The following is a 16,812-nucleotide window of genomic DNA, read 5'->3' as shown; positions in this document are numbered from 1 at the left end:
TTTTTATACACAGATGCAGATTTGTGATGCTCAAGTATTCACTTTCTATATTACAAGATCTCAAATCAAATCTACAGGTGCTTTCTTTTTGGAGCATTTTTACCTTCATAGAAGTCTCCATAACATAGCGCACATGTTGCAAAGCATCCTCCCCATCCCCTCAAACACAAAGTCCAACTGGTCTGCTCAGAGGCACGGTCGCTCGGTCCACAGGTCCACTTGACTAATCAAGTGACGGGAGCGGACTACTTCTTTTCTATTTAGTTTATTTATTTTTGTAATTTTGTGAAAGTCACTTATCTCAGTTTATACTGGATCATCGCGGATGACTCATTAGTTGGGAAATAAAATAAATGAAGTAATAAAGTAAAATAACGAATAATACAGATATAATAATGAAAAATTAAAAATAGCACCCGCCCTCCCCCCGACGATATCATCGCCCATCCCGATGGTTTACTGCAAACATCGTCAACTGCGAATTTAAGGGGCATTGTCCAACCCTACTAGCCATGAACTCATGATTAATTCAAATTCGGTGTGGGCGATATGGCCTAAAAATAAAATCTCAGATTTTTTTTTTTAATTCGATTTCCGATTTTTTTTTCTCCCCACCCTACTTAAGGAAAGCAAGAAGTACAAACAGCAGACAACTTAAAGCAAATGTTGCTTTTATTTAATCAAACCCAAGACAAATGTAACCCACATTTCTGGTATGAATAATAGATAAATGAACACACACTTGGAATCAAAGTTAAGTATAAGACTTTTTTCTTACCCCCTTTTTGGACTTGTTTAAATAATTTTGTCTTATTTTATATAATTTTTGTCTTGTTTTTGTCTAATTTCGTTATTCCACACTTGTTTTCACTTGTCCAAAATACAAAGGTTACTTCCTTACTAAAAGTCCCAGCTGTGTTTTAGGTCCCACTAAGTAGTCTAGACTAAAAGGAGACAAACTTTCACCTTGAGAGTAGCACCATTTTCTAAAGCATTAACAATACAGCTCATATCTGGGGTCCAAGGTTTTAAATAAATTAATGACCCCCCCCCCCTTCGCGGCCGACTCCTCCGAAAACAAAATCCTACGGCAGCCGCGTCGCAAATGAATATATCTGTACAAGTAAAAATAACAATGCAATATTCTTTATTAACAAATAACAGTAACAACTAACTAATGAACTAACTATACAGGAGTTGTAGAATGAGTATGTATGTGTGTGTGTCAGGGCGCGTGCGTGTGTAAGAGGACTGAGTGCGCGTGAGAGCATTTGACTCCGATGGGCTTTAGGCAGCGTGGGGGGGGGGTCTCTTCCTCCACGTCTGTGGCAGTAAACCCATACTACTTCCAAACAACAGATGATTTTATTCCTTTCTTGGGAACAAGCGTCCAACTGTCACCGGTAGCCATGCTGTCGCTAGCTGCTTCCTGTGTCGATTGTCGTGTGCCATACTGCCGTATGAAACTAACATTACGGAAGCTCTGGGGAGCCAAAAATGCATCACATAAAAACTCGATTTAGTTATTTTTGACATTGGCCGTAACAAAAAATTCGAATTAATTCATTTAATCGATTTATCACCCAGGCCTAATTCAAATTTAAATTAATTTATGTATATAGCACCTTTCATGAAAAGAAAGACAGCTCAAGGTGCTGTACATAAAAACAAAAACAAATGCAGTGAAACGCCAACCACTATTTGTACAGTAAAATTAGTAAAATACACAAAGACAAACACAAGTAAAAAAAAAAAAAGCTAAAGAAGACAGAAATCAGAAGGCGCCCTCTCCCCTGTCCTCCTATTGGCAGGGGTGTCAGTATAGACCCAAAAACCCCAGCCGAGGGTGAGGAAACACTCGTAAATTTGAGACAAGAAACAAACAAATGTGTTAAAATGTCATAAAATACAAGAATAAAATTTCTAGATTAAACAAGTAAAATGCTAAAATGATGTAATAAAACATCATACAACATAAAAAGACAGAAAATCAACTCAAAAGCTAATTTGAAAAGCCTCGATTCTAAACTTCCTCTGTTAATTCACTGTGAAAAATACTTCATGGGACACAGATATATATATCAAGTCAGGAAACGTTGGGATCAATAAAGTGTGCATGTATATTGAATTTCACATATTGAACTAACAGAATAGAATTTTTTAGAGCGTCTTATCATAACTTCTTATTTTGATCAAACTAACGCAGACCTAATTTGATTAGATGTTGTGCTAACAGTGTACACATATGCATATGGAAGCGATTCTGTAGCATAATTAAAAATAAAAGTCAAAACCAGAAATGCTTTTTCATTTTCAAAATGAAGCTGCATTTTTTACTCTAAATTAAAATGAAAAAGCAATCCGCCAAAATGCTTTTTCATTTTCTTCTTCAACACTGCTTATTCTGTCACTTAATTGAAATGATAATGAAAATGGTATTTGACATTTCATTTTCTAGAAGTTCTCTGGTAAATGCGTAGCAAAGTCATTTAGAAATGTCTAATTTGACTGTTAAAATGGATTAACAGAAATGCTTTTTCATTTTCAAAATGTAACTGCATCAAATGAATCAAAATTAAAAATCAATACTTCAAAATGCCTTTTCATTTTATACTTAAAAACTGCTTATTCTGTGTCATAATTAAAACGAAAATGCAAAGAGGGGATTGGATTTTCATTTTAACATCCACCCTGCGAATATTTTAGCCATATTCAATTTGCAAAAGCATTTCCAGCAAGAGGCGGGGCGACGACGTCAGTGCTTTCTTCGTCTGTTCGGCTGCTAAGGGAACAGACGGCAGAGGAGAGGGCTTTGTGTTGGTTGTAAACATCTGATGATTTTACACAGCTTCTCAGGACTACGTAGCAGCATTTACGCCTCCTGTGGTCCTCCTTCGGACACTCACCGAAGGCGGATATATTGCTACGATCTGAGAAACCATCATATGAATTTGTGTTTCCAGTCGTGTCCAGAACAAAATAAAGGATGTATAATATTTTTAATTTTATTTTTTTCATGGGGGATACAAAAGATTAACGGGGGAAGAGTCACAAGGGTTAGGACAGTTTCACGGGTTGTAAAGTATGGTAGGTTGTCCACCCGGTGGTGGTGTGTGCAGGTGGAAAGTATAAGAAATGTCTTGTTAATAAGCTGGATGGGGAAGTTGCATCAGTTAGTGTGGAAATAATAAACAGAAACAATCCAGAAGATCTACAGCAGATCCGTGCCTATAATGCTTCTCTGTATGTGCTGTGAACTTTTCAAAATCCTTTAGGTCTTTCGAGTGCGGTACGAAATATTAATTTAGGCTGGAACTTAACTGCTCCACCAAGGTTTAATTTAAATTCTGTGCAGCGTTTACTTCATAGATTTTGAAATCTTCACCAGGCAAACAGAGAGGCACTGTAGACACAGATCTGTCGCAGAGTTGTGGGGCTGTGGGAAAACAAATTACAAGCTAGCCTAAAAGTTCAGAGATTAGTTGACACGGGTGCAGAAGTTGCATAAATCATATAATTAAATGCATCTATAAAAGAAAAAAATCAGAAAAGGAACCACAAGATTGAAGAGGTACCACAGTGATTGCTGGTAGGTAAATTTCATGGGTAGGAAGGATTTATAGAAAATCGTCTCTATAGAGTGAACAACCAGAGCTGGCTCCTTACTGGGAGCTGTTTTTTTTTTTCATATGTTAATTCATCCTCTCTTTTTTTTCTCTTAAGCATGAATGTGAGTGGTAAATGCATATATGAGTGACTAGGGTTGAGGGGATCGTTACACAACGTGCAGCATATGATCCAAGAATAAGGGGGTAACAGCCAGGTGTAACTAGGGCTGTGACGATAACAGCATCATCACATAACCGCGGTGATGACCTCATATCACCGCATCACCGCACTTTTTTTCTTTCGTTTTGTTTTTTTTGAAAGTTCAGCATATCGTGCGTGATTGGAACTATAATAAACACATTAAACACTTTCTTTTTTGCTGATAATTCCCTTTTTCTGCTAGTCCTGTGTTCAGACTTTCCTTCAGAGTATTCTCTCCTTCTCTCCCACCGCGCCGGTCTGTCGTCGGCACGCGTTCTGCGCTGCACGTGGCTCCCTTTACAGACACACAGGCGCGCGCTTTCAGAAGCACATTCTAAAACCGAAGTTTCTGTCTTGCGAGGAAATACGACAAATTTACTGCATTCTAATTATTAATTTCCATTGTATTCATTTCCGTTATAAACCCCGTGCATTCTTAAATGCGCGCGACACGGCCGCCTGCCGGAGGATTTTGTGTTAGGGGCGGGTCATTACTGTTCTCCTTTACTCTGTAACACCGAACATGAACGTGCACTTTTAGATTTCGATGAATAAAGGCCTCTTGCCCCGCGTTCTTCATGGGTCTCAGGCTTCATGGCCAGCGGAAAGGCGACAAAGTGTCTGCAGTCTGTTTATTACTGGGCAATATGTCATATTCTCAAAAGATGTCTGTACCAGAGAGCACAGGTGAAGGCTCACGCGCAGCTAGAGAGCGGTCCGCTGCAGAGGGATCAACATGCGCATCCTCTTACACACAGCGCTGACCCACACAGTCACAGTCAATCCACAACACCTATATAGGCTATATAGTTAGTTCATTAGTTAGATAGGTAGAAGTTATTTGTTACTGTTATTTGTTAATAAAGAATCTACAGGTGGGGGTCGCTGCGGTTAACCGCGACACCGCGCCCCCTGGTGGTTCATCACCGCGGTTATCAAAAATCCAACACCGTCACAGCTCTAGGTGCAACAACAGGGAACGTCAACACAAAAACGTAAAGAAAATGAGTGACATTGGAAAGAAAGTAAAACCTGGAACCACTTCTCTTTCGTTGATATTACAGAGTGTAGTGTCTGCAGAACCATAAATCCACAATCAAACAGGTACAGGCACATCAGGGAGGTATTCCAAAAAGCTGGTTATGCGAGTTACCACGTTAAGTTTGAGGCTAAGGAAGCGGATTACCTCAGTTTACGATTTCAAAAACCGATTTATGTTTCAGGGTATGTCAAGTTGCCATAGCAACTCATGCACTGAACATAACCTGGTCTGGAGCAGGTTATGTTGAAGGTTAGTTGTTTTCAGAGAAGTGAAGGAGCATGGCATGTCCATTTGAAGATGATTTATGGATGAAGAAGCTCAGAAAATACTTTTTCCACCGTGAGAGGGTGATAAGACCATTTATAGATGTTGGAAAGATAGGGAGCCGGTTTAGCTCGTGCTGGTTTGCGGTGCCTCCCGTTCGTGAAACCAGGGTTCGCATCCGGCCTGCTCCCTGTTCCCTTCTCTACTTCTGTGCCGGTCCCAAGCCCGGTTGCTTTGAGAGGGTTGCATCAGGAAGGGCATCCGGCGTAAAACATATCCAAGCTTACCATGCGGCTCGTTCGCTGTGGCGACCCCTGATGGGAAAAGCCGAAAGAGAAAGAAAATAGATGTTGGAAAGATCAACTTTTTTACATTGATCTAACTTAATTCTCGACAGCTCACTTTTGTTCCTATCTCATATTAATAACATCACCCATTACTTTCATCTCCGCAATATATCTCATCTCCACCCTTCTCTCACACCTCATACAACTGCTGTACTCGTTCATAGTCTTGTCACTTCTCTGATCGATTATTGTAATTCCCTCCTGTTTGATTTGCCCAATAAAACACTCAAAAAACTGCAGCTTCTCCAAAATTCTGCAGCCCGCATCATCACCAGGACCCCGTTATCCCACCACATCACACCAATTCTCCAAAATGTACACTGCCTTCCCATAAAATAAAGGATTAGTTTCAAGATTCTCCTCATAACCTTCAAAGCACTCCATAACCTGGCTCCACCCTACATTTCTGATCTTCTTCACATTTCCATTCCCTCCCGATTTCTCCGCTCCACTTCCTCTCTCCAACTCCATGTCCCACCTGCCCGTCTTGCCACCATGGGGGGCAGACCTTTCAGTCGCTCCGCCCCCCAGCTACGGAATTCTCTTCCTCCAAATTTACGCAATACCGACACACTGCCACTGTTCAAATCCAAACTCAATACTCATCTCTTCAAACATTCATACAGTGAATCCATTCAGTTAACACAACCTCATTTGTCTTTTTGTCTGTCTGTTTTTCTATCCTTTTTTATTTATTTATGTGTTTATTTTAAATGTTTTTCATGTCTTTGTTTACTCATGTTTTACTCTGATAATTTCTTATTGATGTTTTATTCTTTCTTATTTTAACCTTGTACAGCAATCTTGGGTGACCTGAAAGGCGCTTGAAATAAAAATTATTAATATTATTATTATTAATTATTTGCTTCAGTAAATCATTTTTTGAATTCAGTCAACCTAAAAATAACACAAAGTTATTAAACAGTTATTTTACTTTAATTCAAATTAATTCAATTAAGAAGGTGTAACTTTGGTGCTACTGTTAGATTGGCAGCGCAAGGAATTGTGGGATACAATTCCCTTTGCTTGTCTGGGTGGATTTGTTTAATTCTTTCTGCACCACGAGTGAGAGGGAAGAAGAGAGTGATGAGTTTGTCTAGCACCCCAGTACAATGTGATATTGCAAGAGCTGACCTTAGCATCAGGGTCATGATAACTGAATGATAACTGAATACATTCTATGTATTGCAAATCCACACTCGTGTTTTTTAACTATATAAAAATTAGAATATCTGTAGCCTCAAACTTGGACATATGACAGTTCAAGAAGTACAATACATTAAGAGGGAAAAACATTGAATTGAATTGGTGAAATAAGACATTTAGTTATACAAGAATGTAAATTTGAGTTGTACAAACAATTAAGTTGGATAGACATAAGAAATTAGTTTGAATAAATATAACTCAATTAATTGTTACCAATTAAATCAATTAATTTAAGTTTTATAAAGTGCTATGTTTGTGTGTGTGTGTGCGCGTGCGTGCGTATAAAAAAACAAAAACGCCCCTCTGACCCTCCGCGGGTGGTTTCTCCTCCAAGTGCGGGTCCTCTACCAGAGGCCTGGGAGCTTGAGGGTCCTGCGCAGTATCTTAGCTGTTCTTATCACTGTGCTTTTCTGGACTGAGAGTTCTGAGGTCTTTCCAGGTATCTGTTGTAGCCACTCCTCCAGCTTGGGGGTTACTGCCCTGAGTGCTCCAATTACCACAGGCACCACTGTCACCTTCACTTTCCATGCTTTCTCCAGTTCTTCTCTGAGTCCCTGGTATTTCTCCAGTTTCTCATGTTCCTTCTTCCTTATGTTCTCATTGCTTGGCACTGCCACATCCACCACTACTGCTTTCCTCTGTTCTATATCTAACACTACAATGTCTGGTTGGTTCGCCATTACCATCCTATCAGTCTGGATCTGGAAGTCCCACAGGATGTTTGCCCTCTCATTCTCTACCACCTTCGGAGGTGTTTCCCATTTTGACCTTGGGGTTTCCAGTTCATATTCTGCACACATATTCCTGTACATTATTCCAGCTACTTGATTGTGACGCTCCATGTATGCTTTCCCTGCCAGCATCTTACACCCTGCATTTACAGTGAGTTCAATAAGTATTTGATCACCCTATGATTTTGCATGTTCTCCCACTTAGAAAACATGGTGGCGTCTAAAAGTTTCATCATAGGTGCATTTCCACAGTGAGAGACAGAATCTGAAGAAACATTGAGAAATCATGTTGTACGATTGTTTTAAACAATTTATTTGTATATTGCTGTGAGGTTTCACCAAGACTGATGTGGGTGGGTGAAAGTGACATTTCTGAAGGAGTTGTGGGTGTTGCATATGGTCCTGGCAGTGAGAGGAATGAAGAGGAGAGAGTGACCTTCTGGAACGACTTGGATGAGTGCTTGCAAGGGTTTGGAGCAAATGTGAATGTAGTGCTGATGGGAGATCTGAATGCTAGAGTGGGTGATGAGAAAATTGAGGGTGTTGTTGGCGGGCATGGTGTTCCTGGAAAGAATGATAATGGTGAGAGACTGATAGGAATGTGCACTGAAAGAGGGATGGTGATTGGGAATACATGGTTCAGAAAGAAAGAGATCCATAAGTATACGTGGGTGAGGCAGAGTGGTGGAAGAGTGATTGATAAAGCACTGATGGATTATGTGGTGGTTTCAAAGGTTGCATGTAGTAGATTGCTGAATGTAAGTGTGAGGAGGGGAGAGAGTGGAGGTATGTCTGATCACTATTTGGTGGAAGGAAGGTTGCGTGTGGGTATGCCATGGGTGAGACCGAGAGAGTGGGGAGGCAAGAGAAGTTCTGAGAGTGATTGTTTTGAAGAACAGAGAGAAAATGTGTGAGTATCAGAAGGAATTAGGTGGCAAGTGGAATATGGTGAAGGAGCAAATGGTTGTTGGAGTGGAGAAAGAATGGCAACAGTTCAAGAGTGCAGTGGTTGGAAGTGCAGAGGAAGTGTGTGGTGTGAGACGTGTTGGGGGTGGTGTAAGAAAAGGAAGTGAATGGTGGTGCGAGGATGTAAGGTTGGCTGTAGCTGAGAAGAGATGTGCGTACAAAGTATGGCTGCAGAGAAAGGACAGGGAGTCATATGAGTGTTATAAGGTGAAGAAAATGGATGCTAAGAGAGCTGTGCATGAGGCAAGAGCGGCTGCGGACGAAAGGTGGGGCAGACAGTTGACTGAAAATTTTCAAGAGAACAAGAAAATGTTTTGGAAGGAGGTGAAGAGGGTGCGAAAGGGAGTGTCAGGGAGGGAGGAGAAAGTAAAAAAAAAAGGGGATGGAAGGATGTTGAATGAGGGGAATGCAGTAAGAAAAAGATGGGCAGAGTATTTCGAGAGGCTGCTGAATGTGGAGGAAGATCGGGATGCTGTGATTGGGATGGATGGAAGGGAAAGTAGAATGAATGTATTGGGAGAGTTGAATGAAGCGTTGATTACGGGAGAGGAAGTTGAGCAAGCTGTGGGAAAGTTGAAAGTAGGAAAGGCTGCAGGTGTGGATGGGTGTGCTGTGGAATGCCTGAAGTGTGGTGGAGCGATAGTGATTGAGTGGTTAGTGAGATTGTTGAATGTGTGTTTTGCAAATGGGCATGTGCCGCTTGATTGGATGAGTGCATGTGTGGTTCCCCTGTACAAGGGTAAGGGTGATAAGTATGAATGTGGTAGTTTTAGGGGTATTAGTCTGTTGAGTGTTGTAGGCAAAGTGTATGGGAGAGTGCTAATTAACAGGGTAGTGTAGGGATCTGAGTGTATAATTGGTGAAGAGCAGTGTGGTTTCAGGAGAGGTAGAGGGTGTGTGGATCAGGTGTTTGTTGTGAGACAGGTGTGTGAAAAGTTTTTGGCTAAGGGGAGGGAGGTGTTTTGGGCATTCATGGATTTAGAGAAGGCATATGATAGGATTGATAGAGAGGCGTTGTGGGTTGTGTTGAGTATGTATGGTATTGATGGTAGATTGTTGGAAGGTGTGAAGAGTTTTTATAGAAACAGTAGAGCGTGTGTGAGATTAGGAAATAGCATGAGTGAGTGGTTTCCTGTGAGGGTTGGTCTGCGTCAGGGATGCGTGATGTCTCCGTGGTTGTTTAACGTGTATATGGATGGTGTGGTAAAAGGGGTGAATGAAAGGGTGTTGGGTACGGGTGTGAGCATGGTGAATACTGACGGCAGCGAATGGAGTGCGAATCAGTTGCTGTTTGCAGATGATACTGCACTAGTGGCTGACTCAGAAGAGAGCTTGGCACGTCTGGTTGAGGAGTTTGGAAGGGTGTGCGACAGAAGGAAGTTGAGAGTGAATGTGGAAAAGAGTAAGGTGATGAAGTGTACGCGGTTAAAGGGTGAACGTAGATTGAATGTGGCATTAAATGGGAAGTTGTTGGAAGAATTAGTGTTTTCAGTATTTGGGGTCGTGTGTCTGTGTGGATGGTGGAATGGGGGAGAGGTAGAGTTTAGAATGAATGAAGTACGAAAGATATGGGGGGGAATGAAGAGAGTGTTTGAATGTAGGTCACTGGGAAAGGATGCAAAAAGGAGATTGTATGAGGGTGTGATGGTGCCTGCAGCGTTATATGGGGCTGAAACGTGGAGTCTGAAAGTGGCGGAAAAGAGGAAGCTCAATGTAATTGAGATGAGATGTTTGAGTAGTATGTGTGGTGTGACGCGTGTGAGAAGTGAAGTAATCCGAGAGAGAACTGGTGTGATGCGAGAGTTGGCCTATAAAGCAGGGCAAAAGGCACTGGGATGGTTTGGACATGTTGAAAGAATGGGAAGGGAGCGATTGGTGAAAAGGGTATACGAATCTGATGTGAGTGGAGTGAGAATGAGAGGAAGACCGCGAATGGGATGGACGGAGGGTGTAAGGAGAGCGTTGAATGCAAGAGGGATGACTGTGGTGCAGGGGAGAGAGGCTGCTCAGGACAGACATGGGGGAAAAGAGTTTGTGTATAAATGAATGGATGGGTGTGGTAGAGGTCTGGTCTTGGGATGAAGTGGCAAGGGGAAACCAGCCTTGGCTGAAGCCCTGCTGTGGAGGTGCCCGCACTGGGCTGTGCAGCTGACCCTGGTGCAGTGTGGTGTGGCTTAGACCAGGCCTTAGACCAGTCACACACACATACACACACACACTGAAGGAGGAGGGTTTGGGGAAGAGACGGAGGGAGTTAAAATTGTGTGCCCTGTCTAGGCTACCCCACCTTGGTGGGACACAGCCTTGGTAAATAGATAGAGAGATTGCTGTGACAAATAAGTATTTGATCACTTGAGTTAAACAACTTTAATATATGGTACAGAAGCCTTTGTTAACAATTGCAGAGGTCAAACGGTTCCTGTAGTTCTTCACTAGGTTTCTACACACTGCAGCAAGGATTTTGGCCCACTCCTCCATACAGATCTTCTCTAGATCTGTCAGGGTTCGGGGCTGTCGCTGAGCAACATGGAGTTTCAGCTCCCTCCAAAGATTCTCTATTGGATTTAGGTCTGGAGACTGTGTAGGCCTCTCCAGGACCTTGATATGCTTCTTACGGAGCCATTCCTTGGTTTTCTTGGCTGTGTGCTTCGGGTCATTGTCATGCTGAAAGACCCAGCCACGACCCATCTTCAACGCCCTGACAGAAGTAATGAGGTTTTTGCCCAATAACTCACAATACAGAGCCCTGTTCATCCTCTCCTTAATACAGTGCAGTCGTCCTGTCCCCTGTGCAGAAAAATACCCCCAGAGCATGATGCTTCTACCACATGCTTCACTGTAGGTATGGTGTTCTTGGGATGATGCTTCTCCTTCTTCCTCCTCCAAACACGCCAAATGGAGTTAAGACCAAAAAGTTCTATTTTGGTCTCATCTGACCACAAGACTTTCTCCCATGACTCCTCTGTATCATCAAGATTTTCAGAGGGGCCTTGACATGGGCTTACTTCAGCAGGGGAACTTTCCGTGCAATACATGATTTTTAAACCATGACGTTTTAATGTATTACTTATAGTAGCCTTGGAAACGGTGGTCCCAGCTCTCTTCAGGTCATTGACCAGCTCCTCCCGTGTAGTCCTGCAGGAACTACACGGGAGCTTGATGTATTCATGCATCTTGGATGTTTCATCCTTGATAGTGGTTTCTACGCGCACTAGTCTTCTGCCTCCTTCCTTGCGGCTAGCATACAGTCTCAGGGTGCTGGATTTGGGATGGAACCCTCCATGCATGGTGAGGAGCTTTCATGTTTTAACATCCGTGGTCTGTATCTCTTCCTTTGGCCATTATATTATTCCTGCAGGGTATCTGATAACTGCCAGTGTGTTGCTGTTTATTGCCCGGGTATATATAAAATATATATATATATAATAATGGATTGGATTTATCTGCGCTTTTCAAGACACTCAAAGCGCTTACATTGTGTCCACACACACACACACACACACACACAAGCGGAGTGACTTTTTAGCCAATCAGAATGCAGAACACAATGCACAATGAAAATCCGCGAAGTAGCGAAACCGTGAAAAGTAAACCATGTTACAGCGAGGGATCACTGTAATTAAATCAAAAGGTAGCTACTATGAAGCACCTACAATATGACATATTTTCAGTTGTTTCACACTTCTTTGTTTTATATATAATTCCACATATATTAATTCATAGTTTTGATGCCTTCAATGTGAATGTACAATTTTCATAGTCATCAAAATAAAGGAAACTCTTTGAATGAGAGGATGTGTCCAAACTTTTGGTCTGTACTGTACCGTGTTCATTTTGTGCATATTTTGTATAGTTGTTGATAAAAAAAAGTTGTATGAAGCAATAAAACGTTTTTGGGAGCCAAAAGAGAAACCCCCAACACTAGGAGAGATCAGGGTCTATGTCGACATACTTTTCATTCTTTTTCATTTTTGAGGCGTTGTAAAAAATAGCTAGTCTTTCCGAGTCAGGAGGCTTAAGTGAGAGTCCAGTCACAAGTTATGGCTGTTAAAGTCCTAGTTGAGTCTAAAGTCATCATGATTACTCAAGTCATGTGACTCAAGTCCACATCTCTGGTAGATGGGTTTAGACTCCAGGATTCCCATGATCCCAAAAGGAATTCAGAGGATTCAGAAAATGAATGGTAGATGAATTATTTCAATGTCAAACTGTAGGACATCTGACTGAGGTGATTTTAATTGTATTTGTTTTTTAGTAGGCGTGCACAATATCTAGCAGCCTACTAATCCCAAAGGTGTCATTATAGCAATATCCAGCTGTGCAATATGCATATCGCAAAAGACGGTGAAAATTGCAGTAAATGTTTCATTAAATTTGCTAAAACAATCTTATGGCAGCTTGAAGTATTTAACCAATGAGATAAATTCCTTTATGCATTTGACCAATCAGATGGATGCCTTCACGTTGTTAACCAATCGGATGGAACTCTTTTATGCTAGATGTTCGCCTCCCATGTAGGCTAGGGTCATTTAGAGTATAATTCAAGTTATGTTGAATGTTATTTAAATTAAACTGTTGCAGTGAAATGAAAAGGATGTTGTTGTTTTTTTTGTTATTTATTCGTGTCATCATTATATTGATCATTATTATGGCAATATGGCAATAATATAACAATACAAAAACTGTAACAGTGCTCATTCTTGTGTATGTGTCCCTACAGTCCTCTAGCATTGGGTGACTAAAGAAGAAGATCTCTGCAACTAGCAGAGGAATTTCAGAGTGGAACAAATAATCCAGAACTCACACAGACTAAACAGGAACTAAAGGAACCAGATTGAAGATTGAAGGGGGGGGACTAGAACCTCCAATGATTAAAGAGGAGCAGGAAGAACTGGAGCCTCAAGTGGTTAAAGAGGAGCAGGAAGAACTAAAACCTCCAATGATTAAAGAGGAGCAGGAAGAACTGGAGCCTCAAGTGGTTAAAGAGGAGCAGGAGGAACCGGAACCTCCAATGATTAAAGAGGAGCAGGAAGAACCAGAACCTCCAATGGTTAAAGAGGAGCAGGAAGAACTAAAACCTCCAATGATTAAAGAGGAGCAGGAGGAACCGGAACCTCCAATGATTAAAGAGGAGCAGGAAGAACCAGAACCTCCAATGGTTAAAGAGGAGCAGGAAGAACCAGAACCTCCAATGATTAAAGAGGAGCAGGAAGAACCAGAACCTCCAATGGTTAAAGAGGAGCAGGAAGAACCAGAACCTCCTATGATTAAAGAGGAGCAGGAGGAACCACAACCTCCAATGGTTAAAGAGGAGCAGGAAGAACCAGAACCTCCAATGGTTAAAGAGGAGCAGGAAGAACCACAACCTCCAATGGTTAAAGAGGAGCAGGAGGAACCACAACCTCCAATGGTTAAAGAGGAGCAGCGGGAACTCTGCATTAGTCAGGATGAGGAGCAGCTTGATATGAAGCAGGAGACTGATACCATGATGGAGATTCCTACTCATAAAGAAAATCAGAAAAGTGAAGCAGATCTAAATGATCAACAGATCTTTAATGTAACTGATTGTCAGGATGACGAAGGAAACAAACACGTAGAATCATTATTGACTACAAATGGAGAGACACACTCAAAGAACGGACAACAGAGGAAGAGAAGAGACAGACGAATTGAACACAATGCGTCTGATGAAAGGCCTTATGTTTGTGAAGAATGTGACAGATCTTTTCATTGCTTGTCTCAATTCAGAAATCACAAGAGAACTCACACAGGAGAGAAGGATTTTACTTGTAAAGAATGTGATAAAAGTTATACTTGTAAATCTATTCTCAAAAGGCACATGAGAATTCACACAGGAGAGAGGCCTTTTTCTTGTAAAGAATGTGAAAAAAGTTTTATTAGTAAATCTAGTCTCAAAATACACATGGGAATTCACTCAGGAGAGAAGCCTTTTTCTTGTAAAGAATGTAATAAAAGTTTTACTAATAAACCTAATCTTAAAATGCACATGAGAATTCACACAGGAGAGAAGCCTTTTTCTTGTAAAGAATGTGATAAAAGTTTTAGACATGGATCTCATTTCAAAACACACATGAGAAATCACACAGGAGAGAAGCCTTTTATGTGTAAAGAATGTGATGCACGTTTTGATTTTGTATCTGGTCTGGAAAGACACAGGAGAAAGCACACAGGAGAAAAGCCGTTTTCATGTAAAGATTGTAAAAAAAGTTTTAAACGTAAATATAGTCTCAAAGCACATATGAGAATTCATACAGGGGAGAGGCCTTTTTTGTGTAAAGAATGTAATTCAAGTTTTACTTTTGAATATGGCTTTAAAATGCACATGAGAACTCACAGAGGAGAAAGGCCTTATTCTTGTAAAGAATGTGATAAAAGCTATGTTCAAATGTCTGTTCTCAAAGCACACATGATGACTCACACAGGAGAAAGGCCTTATTCTTGTAAAGAATGTGATAAAAGCTATATTCAAATGTCTGCTCTCAAAGCACACATGAGAATTCACACAGGAGAAAGGCCTTATTTTTGTAAAGAATGTGATAAAAGTTTTAGACATGCATGTCATTTCAGAACACACATGAGAACTCACACAGGAGAGAAGCCTTTCTTGTGTAAAGAATGTGATAAAAGCTATATTCAAATGTCTGATCTCAAAGTACACATGAGATCTCACACAGGAGAAAGGCCTTATTCTTGTAAAGAATGTGATAAAAGTTTTAGACAGAGTTCTCATTTCAGAACACACATGAGAACTCACACGGGAGAGAAGCCTTTTTTGTGTAAAGAATGTGATAGAAGTTTTAGATCTGGATATGGTCTCAAAAGACACATGAGAATTCATGCAGGAGAGGAGTCCTTTTCATGTTAAATAAGTGACAGGTTTTAGTGATGTATCTTTTTTCAAACCAGATGTGAGAACTTGTACAGGAGGATAACTTTTCTCTAGACAAATATTGTAATTCTGAATTAGGTTAAAAAAAAGTGCAACTTAAATAAAAAAAATTTGCTGAGGACTCATGAGGAAAGGATAGTAAAGCTTTTAATAGGAAAGATGAAATACTTTAATGAAATATTTTTCTTCTCAATTTTAAAGAAAGGCTGCAATTTTACACTAAAATTGCAGCTGTCCGCTGGTTTTTGATCTTTTTAACATTTTTTGTAGCATTTTTCTCTCGATGGAGAACATATATAAAATAATTTGAGATTAAAACTGTGTTTGTGAGTAAATATTGATTCAAATTGTGATGGATCAGGAGCAATTGCATACCTGAATAATTGTGACGCAACAACTGCCATGGGGCAAGGTCTCCCATCTCCACTCCCATTCTGAAGCACATACTTGCAGACGAATAGATCCATTGATAAGTGCTGTCATGCGATTATTTTTTGTGCTTAATTGATCATGGCCTTTAATTAATCTATATTAATCGCTCATATTTTTAACCTTATATTGCTGTAAAAAGTGTTATCTTTAGGTATTTTCTTTTAAGTTTGTGACATTGTGGTGCTGAAATTTATCAGAATACAACCAAAAAATCTGTTTAAAAAAACATAAAAAAAATTCTTCAGGTCCAAAGTGCTGTAATTTACCACATCAAAAAAACAGTAACACTTCTGAGCAATCCAAAAAATATTGACAGTGAATTTCTTAATATCTTAAAACATCTAAATAAAACATAGTAAGCTGTGTAGGGCTATAAAGTCATTTTTATTCCATTCTGTCTGTAGCTAAAAGAAACTTGTAACCATTTCTAATTATATTTTAATTCCAAGCATAATTGTTGTCAAAGACTTTCAGAATGAGCGGTCATTGTTTAACTAGTGCGCCATGCAGGCTTATGTTATATAACTGTTTAGGATATTTACTGTAATCTAATCTGTGTAATGTATTTGAAGATGAATCTGTTGCATGTTCAGGCCTATGTAATGTAATCAATACAGATGTATTTTCTCTTTTTTTCTTTCTGGAAATAATATTCCAAATGTTTTGTGAGCACCTTTATTAAAGGGATTCTGACAAGTCAAGTCTTTGATAATTGTGTCATATGTGTGATCAGCCGCACAGAAGGGGGGGGGGCGGTCTCTCCTTTCAGTGGGGCTATGTTGTGGAGGAGGACACAGGTTATTGATTAGTCACTGGCTATCTCAGGACTGACCCTGAGGCCCCGCAGACACTGGAAACATGCCTTCATGATGCCAACCATCTTCTCCTTTTGCTGTGGCCACGTGGAAACTGATCCAGGTGCAGGGTAAGGGTAGGGAGCCATCATAGAGGGCAGGCAAGGCTCCCCTATGCAAGTAATGCACTATAGGAAATGAAATCTGTCGCTTTGAGATTTCTTTCATGCGTTTTCTTAAAGTCGGGAGAATGACCAGAAAATGCGGATTAAACAGAATAAAATTAAGAGTTTTTATTGTCCCTAGCAAA

At 40.5% G+C, this 16,812-nt stretch overlaps 1 protein-coding gene and 1 long non-coding RNA gene across 2 annotated transcripts in view; both read left to right on the top strand.

Moving 5' to 3' along the window:
* LOC111948757 overlaps positions 1–13,324 on the top strand; it is a 29,734-nt gene extending 16,410 nt beyond the window's left edge. The window contains exon 3 of the long non-coding RNA XR_002874739.1: positions 13,087–13,324. This is a non-coding gene — a long non-coding RNA (uncharacterized LOC111948757). The remainder of the gene's footprint in view (positions 1–13,086) is intronic.
* A 339-nt stretch (positions 13,325–13,663) lies between these two features.
* On the top strand, positions 13,664–16,409 carry LOC101170327 (zinc finger protein OZF). Its single transcript, XM_011482379.2, has one exon. It carries the CDS (start codon positions 13,666–13,668, stop codon positions 15,250–15,252), a length of 1,587 nt encoding a protein of 528 aa, XP_011480681.2. The 5' UTR covers positions 13,664–13,665; the 3' UTR covers positions 15,253–16,409.
* The last annotated feature ends 403 nt before the right edge of the window (positions 16,410–16,812 follow it).

Source organism: Oryzias latipes, chromosome 2 (genome assembly GCF_002234675.1).
Source record: "Oryzias latipes chromosome 2, ASM223467v1".
Classification (NCBI taxonomy): domain Eukaryota; kingdom Metazoa; phylum Chordata; class Actinopteri; order Beloniformes; family Adrianichthyidae; genus Oryzias; species Oryzias latipes.
This window is presented reverse-complemented; position numbering and strand designations above follow the sequence as displayed.